The sequence below is a fragment of the Plecotus auritus genome (genome assembly GCF_963455305.1).
Source record: "Plecotus auritus genome assembly, chromosome: 4".
NCBI lineage: Eukaryota > Metazoa > Chordata > Mammalia > Chiroptera > Vespertilionidae > Plecotus > Plecotus auritus.
The window spans coordinates 110,197,921-110,222,126 of record NC_137775.1 but is presented as its reverse complement, the minus strand read 5'-3'; the positions used below and the strand labels follow the sequence as shown (position 1 = coordinate 110,222,126).

The 24,206-nt window shown below is 44.7% G+C and overlaps 1 protein-coding gene across 1 annotated transcript in view; it reads right to left on the bottom strand.

Moving 5' to 3' along the window:
• Window positions 1-1,318: 1,318 nt before the first annotated feature.
• RHEB (Ras homolog, mTORC1 binding) overlaps window positions 1,319-24,206 on the bottom strand; it is a 48,075-nt gene continuing 25,187 nt past the window's right edge. The window contains exons 2-8 of the mRNA XM_080665834.1: window positions 22,423-22,494; window positions 15,664-15,731; window positions 8,673-8,755; window positions 7,794-7,850; window positions 7,644-7,691; window positions 6,765-6,846; window positions 1,319-3,008 (exon numbers count right to left, since the gene is read on the bottom strand). Of these exons, the coding sequence (XP_080521960.1) occupies window positions 2,916-3,008; window positions 6,765-6,846; window positions 7,644-7,691; window positions 7,794-7,850; window positions 8,673-8,755; window positions 15,664-15,731; window positions 22,423-22,494 (503 nt within the window). The 3' untranslated portion in view covers window positions 1,319-2,915. The remainder of the gene's footprint in view (window positions 3,009-6,764; window positions 6,847-7,643; window positions 7,692-7,793; window positions 7,851-8,672; window positions 8,756-15,663; window positions 15,732-22,422; window positions 22,495-24,206) is intronic.

Genomic DNA, 24,206 nt, shown 5'->3' with positions numbered 1-24,206 from the left:
TGGCACCTTCTCCACAGGGGAACATGAATGAACAGAACCCTAGCGTACAACAGGTTCTACCTCCCCCACCCCCACCATTGGGGGGGAATGAGTGCCCCATCACAGAAAGTCCTGAGCCACACGCCACTCATAACAAGCTCAGTCCATCAGGGGAGTGAACCAACCGTCTGGTGATGGGACCGCTGCCCTGGGGAGCAGAATTGGACCTACCCTGCGGTATCCTGTGGGAACCCTGGTCAGAGTATGCCAGATGCTCAAGGCCAATTTAAGTGTGGGGGCCTTGTCCAGAGCACGATGGGTGCTCAAGGCCAATCTGAGCATGGGAATCCTAATCAGGGTGTTCAAGGCTACGTTGATATACGCAGGTGCAAAAGCAAGGGCACAACAATCTAGACACTGCGCAGGCGTGCCTTTCGGTAGCCCAAACTGTTTGGCGTAATGCCTCTTTTGTTTGAGCTTGTTTATGCTTGTATATAAGTTGTCACTGACCAGCCAGTACAGGGCTGCGTTATGGGGAAGATGTATTACTGGCCAGCCAGTGCCCAGGAGCTTGGTCAGGCTACTATGTTTGTATAGCTCCTATGTTGGAGGCTGCTTTTATGTCTGGCTGCTATGTATACAGCAGCTGCTTGGTATGACTCCTGTGTGAGACTTCTTTGAAGAACTACGTTGTCTAATGGCTACTTAGTAGCAATGGCTACCTGGCTACAATACTGTCTTATATACCTACAACTTCTCATGTCTTCTCTGTCGAGGAGGTCCAGTCCCTAGTAGAGGGGCTCTGACCCAACAGTTGGAGTAGTTGAGCAGGGTCAAGGAAGAACCTGCTCCCGTGTCCCCAGGTTTGAGGTCAGATGCAAGCTCTACAAGGTTTCAGATTTCTGTTGTGTTTATGGCACTTAGAACAGTGTCCAGCACATAGTAGGTGCTAAGAAAACATGTGAATGGTACACATACAGGATATCATGCTGCTGCCCAGCAGGAGACGAGCCCTGTAGGCCCTCCCTATGCAGTGAACTGTTTCCAGGTGCATGTGCCACTGAAGTGCACACCCACAGAGACAGCTTCTGAGGAGAAGGCTGACGGTGACCTGGCCTGGTGTCAATGTGGTCCATACACTGAGCACCGAGTCTTAACATCAGGCCTAAGAACAAGCCCTGTTAACAAGTCATGATACTATATTGTCAAAATTTATTTTATTTAAAAAGTATTTGCTCAAGGTCTCCTAAAACTCAAATTTCATCCTGGAATGATGAGACAAATACTTAAACGATCCAAAATAATGGCATATTCTAAAAATTTTTCATTAAAAAATTAGTCACAAAGCAAAAATACATTTTATTAGTGGTAACATTTCCTAATGATAGCAATGGCCCTGTGAAATTTAACTAGGATGGAGCAGCATTTAAAACACGGCTGGACTTGAACCGACTTCCAGTGAGCAGGAGCTGCCACATCAGATCTCGCTCTCCTCCAGCTGCGCCTGCAGAGCGGGCAGGAGGTGTGGGCTGGGCCTAGAGAAGGTTCACGAAGCCCCCCTACACACCACTTACTGGGCAATAGTCCCTATCCTTTAAACTACTTGAGGTTTGGGATGGTTTTAGGCAAATCTATGCTCTAAGTCAGATGCTGTCTGCATGGGACGTAAAGTACAACATCGGGACTAGAGTCAATAGTATTCTAATAAACATGTGTGGTGTCAGAGGGGTGCGAGAGTTACCAGGTGGGATGATCACTTGGTAAGTTATGCAATGGTTAGTCACTGGGTGGACACCTGGAATTAAAGTAATAATGTATATCAACCGTAATTGAATAAAAATGACTTAAAGTATATCAGATCCTGTCTGCCATGGACATCAAGCTAAGCATAAGGAGGGACAATAGCCCTAGCTAGTTTGGCTCAGTGGATAGAGCGTTGGCTTGCATACTGAAGGGTCCCAGGTTCGATTCCGGTCAAGGGCACATGCCTGGGTTCAGGCTTGATCCCCAGTCGGGGGCATGCAGGAGGCAGCCAATCGATGATTCTCTCTCATCACTGACGTTTCTCTCTCTGAAATAAATATTATTTTTTTAAAAAAGGAGGGACAGTGTCTCTAACATCTCTTTCCTTCATGCAACTGAGATAAGCAGCAGGGTGAGAAGGCTTTGCCATGTAACTGCTATGCACCCTCTGCAGGAAGCCCTCCAGTCAAGGCCGGATGCGGGGCCTCTGAGGGTGGAGAGAGAACAGCCATTATTGGGAGTGATTCCCTCACAGACCCCCAAGGCCACTCAACTTTCGTGAAGAGTTCCCTCCCCAATTCTGGCAGTCTACCCCCACCGTCATTGCCATCCAGTGGGCCCCGCCGGTGATCCAAGGGCCCCACTGGCCTCTGCCTGTGGCCACATCCTCCACCAGTTCATGGAATCCAACCTGAGCCTTCCTGGGGGCCGGGAAGAAGCCCTCACTGGACAAGGTTTTCTTCTTTAAAAGCCACACTAAGTAGCGTGAGGGATTAAGGTTTGCAGCTATTTTATTTACAAGTATACATTTAACACAATGAAATAAACACTGATATATGGAAGCCTAGTTAATAGTAGTGTAACAATATGCATCTTGGATGATTACATTATTTTAAACATCAAACTACACTTAAAAATTAATGCCGATAAAATTCTTGGTCATAATATTATTAAGAAATACAATATATAAATTGAAAATATGATTGCTTAAAATTTGAAAGTGGAAGTGAACTCAGAAGGATAGTCAGGAGTTCAACATAATCTGAAAGGGGGGCAGGTGGGAAAAGCTCTGACCCAAATAAATCTTTCAGGTTAACAGAAGGAAAACGAAGCAGAGTTTATCTTCGAGGATGACGGGCAGTTTGCGTCTCCAGGCAGGATGGGTCCCAGGGGCCTTGGGTCCCGCAGCGGAATTACATCACCGAGCAGGAAGACTTTCCTTGTGAAGCGGCCCCATCCATTTTTTCTGCCTCCAAAATTATCCTTCTGAAGACATCAACAGCAGTCTGAAAAAGAAATAAAATGTGACTGTGTTGGCTTTACAGCGGAAGCCTGAGAAACACTCTTACTGTGGCTGCCAGGACTGGAGAAGGCCTGCCATCCGCCCCCCAGCTACAGGCACAGGCGCAGAGGCCAAGGTCACCCCAGGACCCGGAGACTGGTCTTCCTTCCTCCCCACCACACTTGAGACCAGAACTAATCTTCTCTCTTGCTTCTGACCCTGCTTTCATGGGTCACCACAGGGAGCTGTCCCCTCCAGCCCTCTGATCCCCCCCCCCCACCCCGCGCCTCCGGGTTTCCAGGTCCAGCACCAGCCCAGCCACCCTCCCTGAGGGCTGCCTTTCCCTCAGACACTCTTCCCAGGGCCATGCTCCCTCTTTCCCGGCACCTTGGGGCCTAAGGCCGGGCAAACTCTCTTCTCACTGCCCTTCCTCCGAACCTGTTTTCCTCCCACTCCCTTAAACCTCTGTGTTGACTCTTATGCCATGAGAGGGTATTTTTCACCTTTGAGCCCGATTCTTCTGAGCCACTTGCCCTTCCTTCACTGTCTGCAGACCCAGCACCCTGGCCTCCCAGAGCCCCCAGCCCCTCACAGGAGCACTGCCACTTTGGACAGAAAACACTCCCTTATGCTGGACAGCAGTCAGGACCGCCAGTCCCCGTCCTTTAAGTATGCTCACTGTGATGATGAAAGAACACCCTTATTCTCAAAAGCCTCGGGGGCAATCCTAGATCTTGTCATCACAGCAGCCACCCAATGTTAAGTCTCCCACCACCTCACCTTCCTTTCCACTTTCAATAGTCTCAAGTCAACAATCCTTGGTCCCACAGGGACCTGCCTCCCCGATCTGACCACCTTCTCCCTGTCCCTTAACCACTTTCTCGTTCACTGTCCTCCTGGGGCCAGCAGATTCCATGGTCCACCATCGTGGTCATGGACGTGAACTCCCTTCTTTGCCAATAGCCCGCGTGCGGCCTGCACCACACCCCCAATGCAGCCTGGGAACACGCTGCGACAGCTGTCACCTCCAGGACCCTGAATGCAGTGGACCCTCGATGCCACCCAGCAGCCCAGCTCATTTCTCTCGTCCAGTCATTCCCTCAGGTGAAGGTTTCGTGTCTTCCCTTTCACCTGAATTCCTAAAGCCTCCCCCATTCCGTGGTCACCCTGTTTTATATTTCACCAGGAAAACAGAATCGACATTCAGAGAGGCCGCCATGGACCCTATCCACGGAATCGACCATGCCCCTGAATCTGTGCTCATCTACTCTGGTCCTTTCTCTCCAACTGGTATGAAGCAGGACTCCTGGTCAAGCCAAAGCCAGCCACAGGCCCAGGCCTCCTGTGTAATTGAGCCACTGGTTCAGCAACCCTTCCCTCTTCCTCCATTACTAATCCCCTCACGTCCCATGGTTATATAAACAAGTTATTTATTTTATTCTGAAAATAATGCACAGAAAAATGTTTGGAATTACACTTATCAAACTCTTACCAAGAAAATAGTGTGCCTGGGACTGGGCTTTCTAGATAAATCTTACAACTTAGTAATCCATGTGATCTGATTGTCAGAAAATATTCTCTTTCATCAAATTGCTGAACTATAGCGGAAGGCCTCCAAGGTAAATAAACCAAATTGCAAACGTCCCAGACTCCATTAACAGTTAAATTCTCACAGACTTAGCAACTTACACTATCATGATGTTATCAATGAAATTGAACTCTGCTGAGGAGAGTTTATTTGAAAATATTCGATTTTTGGCAAGTAATACAAATTACTTGAAAATCTATCAATAAAAATTTTGAGCAGTTCACAGAAATTGGTCTCTGATCACGTGACCATGTGGGTGTGCATGTGCGAGTGCACACTAGACAGATTTCTCTCTCCCTACGACACAGACACATGGTAGTAAGCATTCCAGTATGTGTGGGGATTAGAATCACGGCTAGCTCTATGTCAGGGGAGAGAGTTACTTGGTTTCTCCCCACCTGACTTGGAGACACTCCCTAGGCTTAGGGCTCCCTCATCATCTCTGCACTTTCAAAGAGGACATGAGCAGGAGTGTCCCACGACATGATAGAGTGAGAACATCTAGAATGCCAGTGAGGATCTGCTCAGGACCTGCTTCCCAAGGACATGCATGTCTCCACTGCATGCACCTAACTTGGGTGTAACAATCTTTTTGCTTTAAAGGGTTCACTTCAGCCCTGGCTGGTCTGGCTCAGTGGATAGAGCGTCGGCCTGCGGACTGAAGGGTCCCGGGTTCGATTCCGGTCGGGGGCACATGTCCAGATTGCAGGCTTGATCCCTGGAGTGGGGCGTGCAGGAGGCAGCTGATCCATGGTTCTCTCTCATCACTGATGTTTCTCTCCCTCTCCCTTCCTCTCTGAAATCAATAAAAATATATATTTTTTTAAAAAAAATAAAGGGTTCACTTCAGGCCTGACGATGATGGTGCGAGAGCAGCCCCAGTGAGCCGTGGGAACATGTGACCTTAGCGCTCGTCTGCCTATGTCGGCAGCACATTCACCTTTTATCTGGGTCTTCGAAAGCAGTAAGCCAACTTCTAAAGGAACTGAAAGATTAATGGGCAAACCTATTTAGAACCACATTAAACCCTTCAGCTACAGTAAAGTACAACATAAACTGGAGAAAAGGCCTGCACCCTGAGACCAAATAACACTCCTTAAGCTAACCATTCAAGTTACTCTCAAAAACATAAATTAACCTGAGCCAATGCTCCCCACTCAGCAATCCCTCTTAACATGCTGGAGGTAGGCTCCATGAGGTATTTATACTCCTGAGGTTGCTAGAAGGAATAGCAACTGCCAGACACACACAGAACAGCAACATACACTGAGCAGTGGTTACACACACCTACACGAATAGTCCCCACTGCTGCTGATGCCTCCTTAACTCTAACGTCAAACAGAACAACTGCTTTAAGTCCCTCAGATTTTCACCGAAGAGAAGCAAGCACAGTGAAGTCAGCAAACAGAATTGAACATAGCTTGAGGCCAACCATTCAACTTCATTCCCCCACTTCACAAATTTTCAATTATACAGAACAACAGAAAGAACTGTACAATAACCACCTAGCCTCACTGTCTGGATTCAGCAAATGTTAACATCTTTGCTGTATGTATTTGTTCTTTTTCTCTGTCCATCCTCCCATCCCATTTGAAAGTAAGTTGCTGACATTATGAAACTTGGCCCCTAAATACTTTGGTTTGCATTTCTCAAGAACAGAGATATTCTTGTCATAAGCCCAATACCATCACCTCACCTAAAAAAATTAATACCATTTTCCTAATATATCCAAAACATAATCCAATCTCCCCAACTAACCAAAAATGTCTTGGACGTGAGGAACTTAGGTGCACAGACTCATCCAGAACAGTCTGTCTCTCCCCAAGCAGACCTGAGTCTGCTACACTTGGTCATGCACAGCCACCTCTTCCCACCCAGGTGAGTCTAGAATTACTTCTGCAGCAGCCTTTAGTATAAAATAAACACGATAATGCATGTTCACAAAGGTAGTATTTCCTTTACTATCAATTTCTGTTTATCCTACAAATATTCCAGGTCCCATGAGGTTGAACACTGGCTGAAATAAAACACAGTGTCTCCCTGAGGCAACCCAAAGCCTGATGGGAGTAATGGTGGGAGGGTCAGGATTAAACAGGAGTGCTAAGCTGCTAAGAGGAGCATAGGCCTGGTCTGACTGGATGCAGTGCGAAGTGAGTTTTAAAAAATACCTACTTGATTCTCTTTAGCAGAAGATTCCAAAAAAGCTGCATTCCAAGATTCTGCTAACGCCTTCCCTTCTTCATAACTGATCACCCTAAAGGACAAAAAATTCTCATTAAAGAGCTTTGCTCTTCATTATATAAAACATCTACTTGGATTTCTGAAACAGGCTCCATGTTTATGAGTTTCTCCTCCTGGAGCAGATGCATGCTCCGTTCAGTGCCATCAGCTGGGGAGCACTCTACTTTCTATACTGTACAGCCCCCTTCAGTGCTCACAGCCCAAGGGTAAGGAGGCTGGGCAATGGTTTGAGGCTGCAAATTCCTCTGGCATGGGTCCACTATGAGAGGCCCACAGAGAAGGGCCCCCCATAAATCATGACCATGCATCACTCCCACCTGAGCCGGGGAACAGACAGACACTGTCTTATGGGAGTACTCACGCTCCGGCAGCCCTCACAGCTCACAGAAGGCATTTCCCAACATCCCAACATCTTAGAGAGAGTTGCACATGCCTGAGGACAGGGGCAACCCCTCCACGGCTATGCTGCGCACAGGCTGCTGGCATCCAGCCAGCTTCTTCTGCCACCAGAATCAGAATCTAGAGGGCGGGGCCGCTGCTCTAATCCTAACCCTGCCTCAAAAAATAATTTGTTGAATAAATGAATGTGCCCATTGTCTTTTTAGTGTCTGCTTTACACAAAATGGTAGAAGAAATGAAAGATAATTTTCTACAGTGTTTGCTCTCCCCCTCATCCAGGACAAGGCAGGTGAGTAGGCTTCTGCCAAGCAGCACTGCACACCTCGCTGGCGAACAACAAAACCCGTGACTTCCAGGACTAAATATCTCAGACTCAATTCTATGAATCAGCAATTATTAGAAGCTACATACCTTTCCATATGTAGGTCTTTCTTATTCCCAACCAACATAATAGGTATTCTGTTAATATAAGAAAGGAAGGCAAAGGAAACGAGTCAGTTTGTCCAGAAGGTGCTATTAGAAAAGAGTGTATCTAACAAGAGAGAAAATGTTCCTACTTACTGCACTTTCCCCACCATGTCCAACAACTTGCCATGGATAACTTTAATCACCTCAAAACTATAAAAGGAAAAACATGAAGTCAGACATAGAATTTAAATTTTTTAAAATATATTTTTTATTGATTTGAGAGGAAAGGAGAGGGAGAGAGAGATAGAAACATCAATGATGAGAGAGAGAGAATCATTGATTGGCTGCCTCCTGTACGCCCCCCACTGGGGATTGAGCCCGCAACCCAGGCATGTGCCCTTGACTGGAAATGAACCTGGGACCCTTCAGTCTGCAGGCCAACACTTTATCTACTGAGCCAAACCAGCTAGGGCAGACATCCAATTTAGTGTTCAGGTTTTAAATGTTTAATGTTTTAGTGAGAAACATAGAAAATGTCAGATTCACCATTTTAATAAAATAAACAGAACACAAAGAATTCCTTTCTTTTTCCTACCAATATTTCACATGTGCATGTATTTGACACTCAGTACCCCAATTGAGAACATTCAAAATGAAACAGGTCTGACATTTAATGGGAAAAGTCTAACACTGAGCTGACAAACCACATAATCTCTGAATAAACATTTGTAGAACATTCCTTAGCTAGAGGGCCACAGCAGTCAGCCCATGTTCCACATTTACATGATGAAAACACAGAAAAAGTAATCAATTTAAACCAGCAGATAAGCTCAGACTGTGTTCAATCACTATCTATCTAGAACATCAATCAGGATATTGTTTTTCCTTTAACAACCTGTTTGTTCCAAAAACATTTAACTTAGTAACTAAGTCTAATTGTTACTACTACCAATTCCAGCATAATCCTCTATAAGGATTAATGCTATCTCTGCAAAGCAAATAAACTCGAGCAAGGAAGGAGCTCAGTCTTACCTTTTAATTGATGTCACAGAATACACGAGAATATAACCATTAATATCTATGGAGTATGTCTGGGGAAAGATGGAATATTCATCCTGTGGAAGAAAAAGGATTACACTTGGCATAACAAGCAATCTTCACCCTAAGTTCTTCACATATTTCCTGGTCAAAGAAATCAAAGTAAACAAAATGTGGATTACAATATTATTCTAGAAACACAGTCCACACACTCAAGATTTATTTAAGACTGGTCTGGGGGTGATTATGTGCTTTAAGCCAATATTAAAAAATGACTCCTGTAAATCTTGGGAGAAGAGGATGTAAGGCATGAAAAGATGACTGGTTTGTGTTCTCTTTTATGGATGAAAAGTCCAGAATCTCTTAGACCTCACAGAAAATTCACAAGTGCTACTGATTTATTCCACACATCTGTACTTTCCTACATGAAATTGTTATATTATCACTTGCCCCGTTTTCTGCGTGTGTCACAATGGCCTGAGCACTGATCACTGAGTTTCTGAAACAGGTTCCATGTTTATGAGTTTCTCCTCCTGGAGCAGATGCATGCTCCATTCAACTGGGAAGCACTCTTATTTTCTATACTGTACAGCCCCCTTCAGTGCTCACAGCCCAAGGGTAAGGAGGCTGGGCAATGGTTTGAGGCTGCAAATTCCTCTGGCATGGGTCCACTATGAGAGGCCCACAGAGAAGGGCCCCCCATAAATCATGACCACCAACTGGGTGACTACCAACACTCGAGAGAGAGGGGAGGAGAAGAGAATGGAGAAACTATAGAGTACCCAGACATTTGAGGATGGAATGAGTTATTTACTGAGAAGCTTTAGGGACAAAGGTACACATTGTGCAAAAGGGTACTGGCACCCAGTTTTAGAAGGCTTTATGAGACTGCTTTAGATCCGGAATTATCAAAGCACAGAGAGGCTAATGGCAATGCAGCCTTCATCAGTGCACACCTCTGCCTGGTACCAACATGTCACTCTCAGTTGAAATAGAACTGTCCACATACCACACACACCAAGCACTATTATAGAAAAATCAAGGCAAGTCACTATTATATCAAGTAACTGTCTCTGTTAACTTTGCAATTCCATAGTACGGTTACAACTAGTGTTCATGACAACCTTGAATTTCTGCCCTATGGTAAAGCGTCTTTTAAAAACAAAAAGAAAAATTTAGTTGTCCTACAATTCTCTAACATCAAAAATAGTGGTCATTAATCAGAAAATAGCATTTCTACAGCACAGAGCTTATTATCTATGCAAAATAAAACCTTTGTTTTCCTTATTAGTACAACTTTTATTAAGTTGAATTCATTTTAGTATTGCTTTTAAAAAATATGTTTTTATTGATTTTAGAGAGGAAGGAAGAGTGAGAGAGAGAAACATTGATCAGCTGCCTTCTATAACACCCTGTACTGGGGATCGAGTCCACAACCTGCGCATGCGCCCGGACTGGGAATCAAACCAGTGACCTTTTAGTTCACGGGACAATGCTCAACCAACCCAGCTGCTCCGGCTGGGCTTAGTGTCAATTTTTAAAAACAAATTGTTAATGGAATGTCAGATCTTTCTACCCAGATTAAAAACAAAATTCCAAACGATTTTAGTCACCAGCTCAGCTACAGTGGCTCCAAAGTTCAAATTACGTTTCCTCTGAAGAAGTGAAAAAAAAAAAGAGTAATCCTATTTAAGTTGGTGCAAGCATCAACTAGTTAGAAAGTATAATGGAAGAACAAGACCTTCTGCTGCAGCAGTAACCAAAAAGGACAAAATTCCTAGGGATAAACTGAAGGAAACAAAAATATATGCTTCATTTAAAAAAAATCTTAGCCCTAGCTGGTTTGGCTCAGTGGATAGAGCGTCGGCCTGCGGACTGAAGGGTCCCAGGTTCGATTCCGGTCAAGGGCATGTACCTTGGTTGCGGGCACATCCCCAGTGGGGAGTGTGCAGGAGGCAGCTGATCGATGTTTCTCTCCCATCAATGTTTCTAACTCTCTATCCCTCTGCCTTCCTCTCTGTAAAAAATCAATAAAATATATTAAAAAAAAAATAAATCTTAAAATACTCCTGAGATAAAGGACTTAAATAAATGGAACAGCAAGCATGGCTGTCTTTAGTAAGAATATGCAGAATTGTAAGGGTATCTACTGATTAACCCTAAATTAATATATAAAAGTAACATGATGCTGGACAAAAAGCCTACTTTTGTTGTTGTTGTTAATCCTCACCTGAGAATATTTTTTCCATTGATTTTTAGAAAGATTGGATGGGAAAGGGTGAGAGAGAGAGAGAGAGGTAGAAACATTGATGTGGGAGAGACACATCAATAGGTTGCCTCCCACACATGCTCCAACCAGGGCCAAGGATTGAACTTGCAACCCAGGTACGTGCCCTTGACTGGGAATGGAACCTGAGACCCTCTGGTGCTTGGGCCACACTCTAACCACCGAGTCACGTGGGCTAGGGCAAAAAGCATACTTCCTGACAAAGAAAATCAACTGTGGAGATAGGTGGGTGGGATCCATAGAGCTTTAGTAATTAAAATAGTTCAGTATTGGCTCATGAATGGAGCCAACTGAAAATTCTACTAAGAGCCAACAGATACGGGAATTAGGTATATGATAATGTTGGCATTCAAATCAATAAGGATACAAAGTAGCACATAGGGAACAAATGCAGAGCCATCTGGGGTAAATGGCTAAACTGATGTCTAACTCACACCTCAGCAAACATGTATTCCGGAGGAATCAGACTTAAAGATGAAAATTGAAACTGTGCATGGTAGACCGGAGAATTTAAATGGAAACCAAAACCTTGCTGCTCAGTTCATGTACAAAATGCTAATTTTCTTCAAATCATTAAGCCCAACCAGATAATAGAAAAGGGGGAAAGTACATGAATAGACAGCATAGTTCACAGAGAAGATGGATGTCCTCACACAGGGAAAATAAGATCAAACTCCTTCATAAACACTAATTAAAATGACAGATACTAATTTTCAACTAGCAGATGGATAGATATAAAAAATTTGGTAACACACTGTGTTGGTGACTCACTGCTGGTGAGAATATAAACCATGACCCTATGGCCCAGCAATCCCACACCCAGGCATGTTCTTACACGCATACCATCTGTCTAAAATGACAGTGTATAATGGAGGCACTAATGGTGGGAGAGACTGGAAACAACCAAATTGTAGACCAATAGTTAAATGATGATATAACCCAAATAACAGGACATTATGCAACCATGGGGAAAACAAAAAGAGGCCGCATGTACTGATATGGGATAATCTCCAAGATGGAGACATAGATCGATGTTACTTTTTGAGGTAAAAACAAACGAACAAACAAAAACCTTAAAACTATACTTGAATGTTTTTTTTAAAATATATATTTTATTGATTTTTTACAGAGAGGAAGGGAGAGGGATAGAGAGTTAGAAACATCGATGAGAGAGAAACATCGATCAGCTGCCTCCTGCACACTCCCTATTGGGGATGTGCCCGCAACCAAGGTACATGCCCCTGACCGGAATCGAACCTGGGACCCTTAAGTCCGCAGGCCGATGCTCTATCCACTGAGCCAAACCGATTAGGGCTATACTTGAATGTTGATGATAAAATATCCTGGAAGCAAATACTAGAAACTGGTAACGGGAGTTGCGGTTAGGGGTGAAGCTAAGGTAGCTAGTAGACTGGGAAAGACTTAAGCCTTACTATTTGCCTTTTTGTGTTGCTTTATTTCTGTAACAGGTGCATTTATTACTATTTAAAAAAATACACTTAATTTGTTTTTTGAAGGGGAATTTGACATTATAAAACTGTCATGGATTCACTTGTCATTAAATCTACTGAAATTAGATGGAAACAAAATATTTCATGCAAACTAAAAATAATCCATTTGTATTTAAATATGTTCACCATCATCCCTCGCTGGACAATGACACTAGCTATAACACAAACTACAGTAGATAGCAACTGCTGTCATGTATTGCTATGCAGCAATTTACTATGTGTAATTAATTTTCCTCCTAAAAAGTCCAAGCTAGTGAACAAACTGACTAGGTTACTTTTAAAGAATTTGCCCCCCACTCACCTTTCCCTACTACTAGTACTATCAGTCTTAACCCCAGAATAAGCCCGTGTGAACCCAATTTAAAAACAGCCCTTGGAGCAGTGATTTGTTACCCCATCCAGTTTTACAGAACCAGAGTGGACTGCAGAAGGTAATGCCCGTGTCACACCATCATGACTGGTAAATACTAGCATAGCCTTTTATTTTCTGGTTTCCTAGCCATGAATATAGCCTGTAAAAACTGTTAGCTGCAGTGAGAACAAATTATTTCAAGTAGCTAAATTTGGATATATTTTTTGTGAAAATTCTCTAAATATTCTTATGTGGCAGTAACAGAACCCGAAACAGCAAGACAAGCAGAGCTGGAAATGGAACTCACTCTGGCCTCTCCCTCACTCCTACACTCACTCCCTGAGATGGGTTCCTTTTGGGGTCATTCTTTGTAAAACTCCATCATTAAGACAGTTACAGGAGTGTGATGGCCAAGTGTGCATTTCTGCTTTAGAGCAAAACAAGAACTTCAGAGGAACACACCTCCCACGGTGGCCAGGAGAGTCAATATAAAGCAATGATCTCTCCAGGCAAATGTTTTCAAGGACAGCTCTTCTCCAAGTAGGAGACACCTGCATTTCTCTACCCCCGTTATAATGTCAACTGAGCTGCAACGTGAGGCCGTTGCTCTAGCCTCAGAAGCATCACAGATCCACAAATAAGGACCAAATCCTCTTCAACCCCGCAACGATGCTGTGAAGGCATGCACCACAATTACTGCCATCTTACAGATGAAAAATCTGAGGCACAGAAAAGTTCACTAACTTTCTCAAGGTCACTGGTTAGTAACAGCGAGGGCTGGAACCCAGGCACTGAGACTGCAGAGCCCACACTCCAAACAACCATGAAGTGCTGGTTTTCCTGGCCAACTACGAGGGGTATTTCCACAGTAACGCTACAGGGATATGACTGATCAATTTACACCCTCAGCCCCAATTCCCACGAGCTTAGATGAAAATCTAAAACAGGGATATAAAGACAGCCCTGGCCAGGTGGCTCAGTTGGTTAGAGTGTCGTCCTTTGCAACAAAAGATTGAGGGTTCAATCCCTGGTCAGGGCGGGTACAGGAGGCAACCAGTCGATGTTTCTTTCTCACATCTCTCTCTCCCCCTGCTCTCTTCCCTCTCTCTAAAAAAATCAACAAAAACATATCCTTGGGTGAGGATTAAAAAAAAAAGGTATAAAGGCAAACTGAAATCCTGATAATGTCCACTCCACTATAAACAGTGTGGCCATTCTTTCTTTGCCCAGAACTCTGGTATACCTGCTGTCCCAGCATAATTACACCTGTGCCCTTCACTTTTAAAAGTGTCTCATTTTAGGCAATAAATTATAGTCACTTTAACTGTAAGAGATACAAACCTTAAGAAACCCACACCAGGCCCCACCCGAGTCTCCTCTACACTAGTTTACAGGACAGGCTGCATCCCCTGTGCCATCACTCGCTTCTGGCGACTTTTCTTGCTTCCCGTTCCAGCAGCTCCCAGACCCCATTCTGCCCCTGGACAATAAGCCAAGGATGGCTCTGCTCTAAGAGAACCATGAGGTCTGAGATGTGAGCCGATCATTCCACTGCAGGCAGAGTGTGTAGGGGGAATGACAGTCACATGTCACAGTTCTGGGACACACGCGTTCGACTTATTTTATCTGAAGCTTCAGAACTGAAACTCCAGGGTTCCTCCAGTGCTGAAATGACAGATATTTTCTTGCCTCACTTGGGGCTACGCTTTCCTTCTATGTTCACATCAAAGCATAAAGCAGAGGCAGTTTATTCCAAACAAGACAGGACGACCCCAACTTCCCAAGGTTCCAGGGAAAAGCCTCCACCTACCGCCGGGCAGACTAGATCGCACCACACATACCCTCCTGCCAGGTGGTCCTTTGTCATTCTTAAGATGTAAGGTGAGGAGTTAGAATCCAACATTTCGGCTCCTCCCCACCCGCCAGTGAACTGTAAATAAAGCCAGCCTAACAGAATGGGTTCTATACAAGCTGGACTGGGTGCCATGGCAATAGGGAAATGAAGCCGACAAAAAGGGGCTTCTTTGTTCCCTTCAAGTTCTCTTAATTTCTTTCACCCTTTGCTTCTAGTCAGTTCCCCTGGCGATCCAGTTCCCACATTAACCTGTGAAAAGATCGTGTTTTTATTAAAAGTTATTTAACCTTTGGCAATTACCTACTGTCCAGCAACTCAAACCAATACCCCTTAATCTAGTAATCATATAATCAATCTATGAGCCAGCTGGTTTGCCCTGTACCTCTCTTGCCTTTCCCCTGGAAAAGACTTACTTTTGTTTTTTTTTTTTTTTTTTTTAAAAAAAAAGTACATTTCTTTATTGATTTCAGAGAGGAAGGGAGAAGGAGAGAGAGATAGAAACATCAATGATGAGAGAGAATTATTGACTGGCTGCCTCCTGCACACCCCCTACTGGGGATCGAGCCCGCAACCCAGGCATGTGCCCTTGGCCAGAATCAAACCCGGGACCCTTCAGTCTGCAGGCTGACGCTCTATCCACTGAGCCAAGCCGGCTAGGGTGACTTACTTTAGTTCTTAATGCAGGGGAACACACATCACAAAGGGAGAAAAAGCACTAACGTGAGTCTGACATAAAGTTTAGAAAACAGGTGCCTCTCCTGTAGTAAGCATTAACTTTCACAATGTTATGAATATATTTCAAACAATTCTACAGTAGAAAACCAAGTTAATTACTTGAAAAACAGCTACAAGTGACTTAAGACACAGTAGATGGCCTGAAGTCCCCAGGGGTCTTCCTGGACTTGCTGCCGTATGTAGTCAGTGCCTGGGCCAGCACTGCCACAAGCGCTGTGGCAGAGAAAGAGGTGAGAGATACTTACTTGCCCAGCTGTGTCTACAAGTTGAAGATGATATTCTTGTCCATTTACTGTGATCAATTTTGTGAAAGCTATAGGGAGAAAGGGAAATTAAATATTATTTAGCTAAACAATTAACTTTAGATCACTTAAAGCTTGAACAATGACAGACAGCCAAGTAAACAGAGTCCCTAATAATCTCCTAAAAAGGTTCCATAAAACAAAAAGGACAAATCTCCGAGTGTATAGATTCTTCTTTACTCCCATTAAGTAGCTTAAAAACACTGCCGACTGACTGAAATTAAGACTGGGCAAACCTTGGACTTTTTCAAAGAAACTGAAATCAGGCAATAGTTCATATCCTGTAAAGAAATTTGAATGCTCTGTGGACAGTCCTTTCTCTTGTGAAAAAGTGAAATATCCTATCTAATAAAGAGGGAATATGCTAATTGACCATCACTCCGTCACAAAGATAGCTGCATCCACAGCTGAGGCCAAGTTCCCTTAAGGAGCCTTAAGAAGCAATCAGCAGGGACCTGAGGCTACGCCCTCCCCTGCCCCCATGGGGCTTGACAGGGGACCTCAGGCTGAGTCCCCCACCCGGCAGGGATTGACAGAGGACCTCAGGCTGTGCCCCCTGCCCTGGCATCAGGCTGGGGGAACTCAGGCCGCGCCTCCTGCCTTGGCACCAGGCTGGGGGAACTCAGGCCACACCCCCCACCTGGCAGGGCTTGACGGGGACCTCAGGCCGCAACCCCTGCCCCGGTGCCAGGCCAGGGGACCTGAGACCACCCCCCCCCACTCGGCGGGGCTTGACAGGGGACCTCAAGGTGTGCTTCCCTGCCTGGTGCTGGGCTAAGGGACCTCAGGCTGCTCTCCCTGCCCCAGCACCAGGCCGGGGGAACCTGAGGCTGCGCTCCCCCTGCCTGGCAGGGCTTGACAGGGGACCTCAGGCCATGCCCCCCACCCAGCGGGGCTTGATGGGGGACCTCAAGACATGCCCCCCGCCATGTCCTGGCGCAGGGCTGGGAGACCTGAGGCTATGCCCCCTGCCCGGCGGGGCCTGACAAGGGTGGGACTGGCTGGGTCTGGATCTAGCCCAATGGGGGTGGGGGTGCGGCTGGGTCTGGGTCTCACGCGATTTTGAGGTGCATGTGGGTGGGCGGGGACTTGACTCTGGGTCCCCTTTTTAATGTGCACAAATTTCGTGCACTGGGCCACTAGTATTACATAAAGCTTGATGTCAAGAATAAATCAAAAGCACAAACCTTTTCACTAATTTATAGGAAGTCTGGTGTCAGAGCACAAAGAGCTAATATTAATTGAAATGCTACGAACTCCCAGAATGTAAAAAAGCTCCAATCTTACTGACAGGTAACACAGCATTGGAACAGATGTTCTATGTGAAGCCATCATTCTCACTTAGCTTAGGATCCAAGCAATTTGTCACAACTTCTTTTCCCTACTGAGGGAGAAATCAGACTCAAGTAACTTCTGGAAAGGCAATTCAGAATTTCAAGGAGAGAGACTTCAAGCAAATATAGACAAAAGAGGAAAGACTATTAATAATAACTGACTAATACAAAGAACCACCTGGAACCCTGACAACCAAATGGAAAAGGTTGCTGCGCCCCATCCCAGCCTTCTTGGCTCATGAGGAGTCTACATCTCCTGGCTGCCCGCTGGACTTGATCAGAGCTGCCAGCAGACTCTACCCCATGCCAAAAGGGAAAGACAGATGCTGACAGTTATGAGAGAAACTGTAAGTGACAGAGGAGAGGAGCAACAATCCGGGAGAACCACACCAGCATCAGGCTCTCCTAGTGCCAGTGGGGCACAGACTGCACTACTCAAGCAACTGCACACTTGAGAGCATTCTTGTGCCCTTTCTGGAAATTATCACTTAAAAAAAGAATTCTAAGAAAAAGTTCTACTGTATTTTTTTTCACACTGCAACCTCTCTGAACTTGGGGTGCACAGTGCATCGACTGTGCATTCCATCACTGTGGACCATGGGGCAGCCATGAGGCACCTCGGTGAAGACCTGCCTTCCACACCTCACCTAAAATCAACATATTTCAGACTTGATGAAAATTCTAGAAGAAACGTTGGTGAGCAAAATAGCAACCTTTAGTTAGAACTAAGTAATGGTGGTTATAAAGTATAATTATTATGGAAAAATTATCTAAACTAAACACCATTTGCTCACTCAAGAACTATTTCTCGAGTGCCTATTATTCTCGCCACTAGGTGCTGGAGCTGCTGTGGCCCTGACCTCAGAGCTGACACCATGAAGGAAGGAGGCCGGGGACAGACCTGCTTTCAGGTATCTGCTCTGGGAGTAGCACCAGGAGGTGCAGCAGCAAGGAGAGGCTCAGTGAGAAAAGCAAGAGTTAGTGCAGCCTGGCCGGAGCAGCTCAGTTGGTTGAGCATTCTAATGTGCACTGAAAGGTTGCTGGTTCGATCCCTGGCTGGAGCTAAAGCAACCAATTGGTGTTTTACATTAATGTCTCTGGCTCTCTCTCTCTCTTTCCCTTCCTCTAAGCATGTCTTCAGGTGAAGATTAAAAAAAAATAAAGTCAGTGCAGCTGAGGCTGAGAATGGTGGGCAGGCACCTAGGTAGGGGAGGGGCAGGCGGCCATAGGACTTGGTCAGAACTTTGGATTTTTACTCGGAAGTGATGGGAAATCAAGGGTTTTGAGCAGGGAAGTAACCGGATCCAATTCATATTTTAAAAGGATCACTCTGGTTAGGCTGTGAATAGAAAAATGGACAAGGGACATGTGTGGGAGCCCATAATAGAGTGACCACGGGGCAGAGATGGAGGTGTGAGAGATGTGGAATTCTGGATATACTTCAAAGGTAGAACCAAGAGGACTTTCCGATACCTGTGATAGGGTGTGAAGAACGGGCAGGCAGGAAGACTCCAATTTCTGGCCTGAGCAATTGGAGGCACGAGTTGCCATGAACCGACACAGAAAAGCCTTCGGGAGAGGCCCTGGGGACAGCAGAGGAAGGGACTGAGGGGCAGGGATAGGTATGCTCAGTCTGAGAAGCCCATTAAAATACCCAAGGGGACTGAGGGCAGCTCAGTAAAAAGGCCTGGAGTTTAGGGGAGAGGCTGGGGCTGGGTACGGTGAGACGGGCAAATTCTCGAGAAGACCCCTGGACAGCAAGGGCAGAGAGAGCCTGAGCCCGACCTGCACACCCAGGGGCTCCCTGAGCTGCCAGGTCAGAAACATGGGAAGATTTGGCCATGGAGACTGGAAAGTACTGGCTGGGGAGGTAGGAGTAAAAAGGCAGGAAATGGAACTGAATATAAGACAGAAAAATAAAATATTAACAAACGTTTAGCATATCCTTGCACATAAAAAGGATGTAAACCCTCCCACACAAAGCGGTAAGATGAAACTGAAGATCTTCCATCTGCCCGGGAGAAGTGCCTCCTGCTGTCACTACAGAAAAAGGGAAGCATTCTGAGATCCGCCTGCCAGTCCACAGACTGGGAGCAAACTCTTCTATCGCCTTGTGGAGAAGAGGGAAGCTGGCTTTCCCGACACCACTTTCCTTGAGCCCTTTCTCCCTTTTTCAATCCCCAGAGAAATTAATCTAATTTCTAGTTTAAAATCCTGAAACTCCTCTAAGCAGGCTAATAGCTACTTACTAGTAAAATCTAATAAACAAGGCTCAGCCTGAAGATTTCTTAGATCAGGTGTTCACAAAGTAAGATCTGCGTTACTAACGTGTATGTGAACTCTTCTTCACCCACACTCCACTAGGTAGTCTGCCCACCACGTAAGGCTTGATAAGCTCCTGATTCCCACTTCCCAATTTGCTGAGGAGCGTTAGTAATTCATCAGCAGGCCTACCTTGGGATGGCAGAGCTGTGACTTGGTACTATTCCTCCATGTCCTTATGTCAATCTAGTCTATGAGTTGTCAGATTAGCACAAAGGTACATAAGAAAGCACATTTGCACAGGCAGTATCATTGGTATAAACATTTCCCCAAACACAAAAATATGTGGTTTTATCGATGTTTTCTTCTATGTTTTAAAAGTCCCAGACTTTTTGCTTTTGCAGTGATACTGCATATAAATGTGTCAACACTGAATGTTTGCTACAAACACCCTGTTCTATATTAGAGTTAAAGTGTAAAATAATTACTGGATCATTTCCAGATTCACTGTGTTTTTTAGAACCACAAAACCATCTATTTATGTGGCTCGCAACAAGTTTATGATGACCATCCCATTCCTCTCCAATCCCTTATTATCACTGAGCAATGTTTTTCTACTAAATAGCGGGGGAAGGGTTGAGGAAGGGTTTCTGTCCTGTGTTACTGTCAGAAGCATGGGAAATAGAATCAGGTGTCTGAATATGTTCATAAATGTTTTTAAAAAATACATTTTTATTGATTTCAGAGAGGAAAGGGAGAGTGAGATAGAAACATCAATGATGAGAGAAAAATCAATGATCAGCTGCCTCCTGCACGCCACACACTGGGGATGGAGTCTGCAACCCAGGCATGTACCCTGACCAAGTCGATGCTCAACCACAGAGCCACACTGGCTGGTTGGGCATGCTCATGAACTTTTAAGGGATTCATATACTCTGATACTCATTTCTGCTCTTGCCTAGAGACTTTAAATGAATTCACTTCTGACGCTGAAAAAGAAAAAAAGTATTGTTAAACACCAAGTATTAGATAGGAAAACATTAAAAACATGAGTAAAGATGATGTTGACAGCCTTCGAAGTAGGGTCTTTTCATTCTATTTCTGAGACAGTATCAAGGTAAGGAAGTTGGACTTTTGTCTGATCCATTACTTTACACATAAAGAAAATGCATTTATAGATAACACCTTGACTTTCCTTCCCACTCAATCTTAAATGGCACAGAGATATATAATTATAAAAATCACTTTTATAAGCAGAGCTTACCATGAAAACTATCTTCTATTGTTCTATGAATAAAATTCTCAAATGAGCCTTATCTCTTTAAGGACACCGCATTCTAAATTGCTATGTATAGCAAATATCAAGGCCAAGAACATGTTTTTGTTTTTTTTTTTTAAATATATTTTATTGATTTTTTACAGAGAGAAAGGGAGAGGGATAGAGAGTTAGAAACATCGATGAGAGAGAAACATCGATCAGCTGCCTCCTGCACACCTCCTAGTGGGGATGTGCCCGCAACCAAGGTACATGGCCTTGACCAGAATCGAACCTGGGACCTTTCAGTCCACAGGCCAACGCTCTATCCACTGAGCCAAACCGGTTAGGGCAAGAACATGGTTTTCTTGTGTTCCGATTCCAATGGAGAGAGAACCAGACTTGTTCACTCAGCATTCAAATTAATCTGTCCTCACATGGCACACTATTCTGCAACAGCCAAGTAAATTAACAGGATGCCACCAGGACTCCTCCTTCCAGATAAGGCAGAGGTTACTTTTAAACACGTGACTTCCCAGTTAGTTTAGCAACCAACACGTTTCCTTCCCTGCTACCAGCTTACGGGACAAAGGACAGCTGGATATTTTAAGCCAGAGGTCAGCAAACTTCCTGGAAAGGGCCAGACAGTAAATATTTAGGCTCTGTGGGCCATATGGTCTCTGCTGCAACTGTCCATCCACTCTGCTGTTGCAGAGAAGCAGCAGCCACAGACAGTATGTACATGAGTGAGAATGGCTGTGTTCCAATAAAACTTTACTTATGGATGCTAAAATTTGAATTTCTAGTTGTATATTTTCACATGTCACAAACATTCTTCTTTTGACTCTTTTCAAATATTAAGTATCATTCTTAGCTCATAGGCAATTTGGTCCAAATTTGTCAACCCCCATTGAGAGCCTCTTTTTAAGTCTCTCTTGCAAGCTTTGTGCAGGTGAAGTCTACGAATCTAGCTGTTAAAGCTGGTAAGCCTGGCTGTTAGGTAGGCTGCCTGTCTAATATGCCAATCAGGTTTTGTTGGACCCTATGTTTAAATCTGCAAGTTCCTGGTGACAAGTCCCAGGTAAGCCCTACTGTCAACAATCTGAGAAGACTGGTTCCAGGTGAGCTGGGGTTCTAAGATGGCCTGAAACCAGACTAGCTTCTAACAAGCAACTTCCCCGGACGAAGTGCCTCAGATTCTCCTCCGTGATCCCCAGAATCAAGATTTGGCTCAAAGTCCTAGAATCCTTCAGGGAGATTCTGAAACTATGGATTGAAACTGGACCAGGTAAAGGTTGTGGCTGGCTCTGGTCTTCAGTGCTTTTGCTGCACACGGCCCGACAGGCCAGCAGGTTCTGTTCTAACACTGCAACTGCTCTGTCCAACCCCAGAACAGCTAGCTCACTTCTCCCAGACTTCCTTAAGTAGCCAGGACTGGAAGGGTCGGGCAGCTGGGGCTTCCACAAGAGTAAGGTACAAGGAACTCGTAGTGTTTGCATCTTTCTTTTCCAGCTTAGAACCCCTAAAGAGGGCTACTGTTAAGAGGAAGAAAAAGGGAAAAAAGAAGCACTCTCTCCATCTTCCTAAAGCAGAATCTAGCATACGGGGTTCCACAGGACTCTGATTCCTATGGAGATGAGTAACAATTTCTAGATGGCAGGATCTGGATGCGGGATAAAAAAATCACTCGCTGTAAAGTGGGTCAAGTTTTTGGAAGCATTTTTTGGACCCTAGTTGGTGATCTATAAGTCTAACTGAACACCCTTCCATCAAAGCCTCCAAACACACAATGGCTATTTGTATGCAGAAGGCAGGCTCCTCAGTTTATAAATCCTTGAAAACAATACTTACTGTTCTCTATGGTTGGGTCATAGGAGTCAACAAATTGGCCTTCAACAAACTGAATCGTCAATGAGGATTTCCCTGTAAAAGAAAGTGACAGCTAAGAATGCATTGGCATTATCAAGGCAAAAAATCTGTAATTCTAATATTTTACAAAAAACCCACCACTGTAACAGATGAAGAAACTGAAGGTATTGAGATCAGAAAATGCTCCTTTAATTAGCATTTAGGCAATCTCATAATTTCTGTGAAAATATGACAGAAATTTAAGCAAATAAGCTATTATGAATTAAATGCTTTTGTGACATTAATAAATACACTGAGTGGCCAGATTATTATGATCTCTGAACACATAATAATCTGGCCACTCAGTGTATATCCTATATAATAAAAGGCTAATATGCAAATTGTCCCCTCGACCAGTTCGACCAGCAGGCAGGCCGGCCAACCGCCCATGTCCCCTTCCCCTGGCCAGGCTGGCCGGACCCCACCCATGCACGAATTCATGCTCCAGGCCTCTAATACACACACACACACACACACACACACACACACACACACACTCTCTCTCTCTCTCTCTCTCTCTCTCTCTCTCTCTCTCTCTCTCTTTCTCTCTCTCCCTTCTCTCTTTCTCTCTCTCTCTCTGAGTGGCCAGATTATTATGCTTTCAGAGATCATAATAATCTGGCTACTCAGTGTATACTGACCAACAAGCACACTGCATATTCTATTAAAGGTAAACAACTCTTAAATAAGGTGTAAGCTAAGCTGGTCTCCTTTGGTGTCCTTGAAATCTGGCTATTAATTTTAATATGGCAATGAGTAAAACATGATTAGTTTGTTTTTTTCACATATAGCTGGTTTAGAGGGTAAGCTGAAAAAAATAATGGAAGTTTTTAGTTTTAATACTTGGTGAAGGTAGAAACCCTGTGTCTATCATCCAGTGTCAAAGGCCTACTAGTGTCCTGCACACAGAGACAGTTCAGAAATGTTCTGGACTCACCAAAACACTGTGATAACTGAGCCCTACGTTCTCACGGCTACGTGTCATCTAAAATTTCTACTGGAGGACATCAGAGCAGGGCTCCCTGGAAAGAAACAGTCCAGACTATTTTATCAGCAGGAAGCAGGGTGTGGTTCCTCCCTAATTCCATCCCAAATCCTTCCTTCTCAGGTCCACCCTTAGACATGCTGCCGAATCAACTTCCATCTCAGGACCTGCAGGGAGAGCCAGGGAGGACCTGCAGGGAGAGCCAGGGAGGACCTGCAGGGAGAGCCAGGGAGGGCGGGACTCCTGGAGTTTCTTGTTTGCCTGCCTTCCCAAAACCACAGAGAGGAGTTCACAGGAGGCATGAGGTTTTCACACCAAAGGCAGTCAGTCCTCTTATACTTAGAAATTTATCAATTGATAAGCTAGTTTAAAAGTGGGAGCTCCTGGGAGACAACTAGAAAATCCCCAAGTTGGCAGGCTTGTTATTTACTCCTCCCAAGCAGCTAAACACAAAGTTCACGGTGTCTCCAGAATTACTGACAACTGAAACCACTCTCCACAAGGCAGCCTACAAGCGCTTTGGAAAATCACACATTACTTCTCTGCTTAAAATCCTAACTGTGGTTAGAATGAATTCCCAACTTGGAACCATGACCCACACACAATGGGGGAGAGGTCCTGCTTGCCCACCTCCCTAACCTCAATGGCTACCACTTCCCCAGGGGCTCTCCCAGGATCCAGTCACATTCTTCTGTCCCTGCCAAGTTCCTACTAGCCTTAGAACCTTTGTTCTAAACAGCCC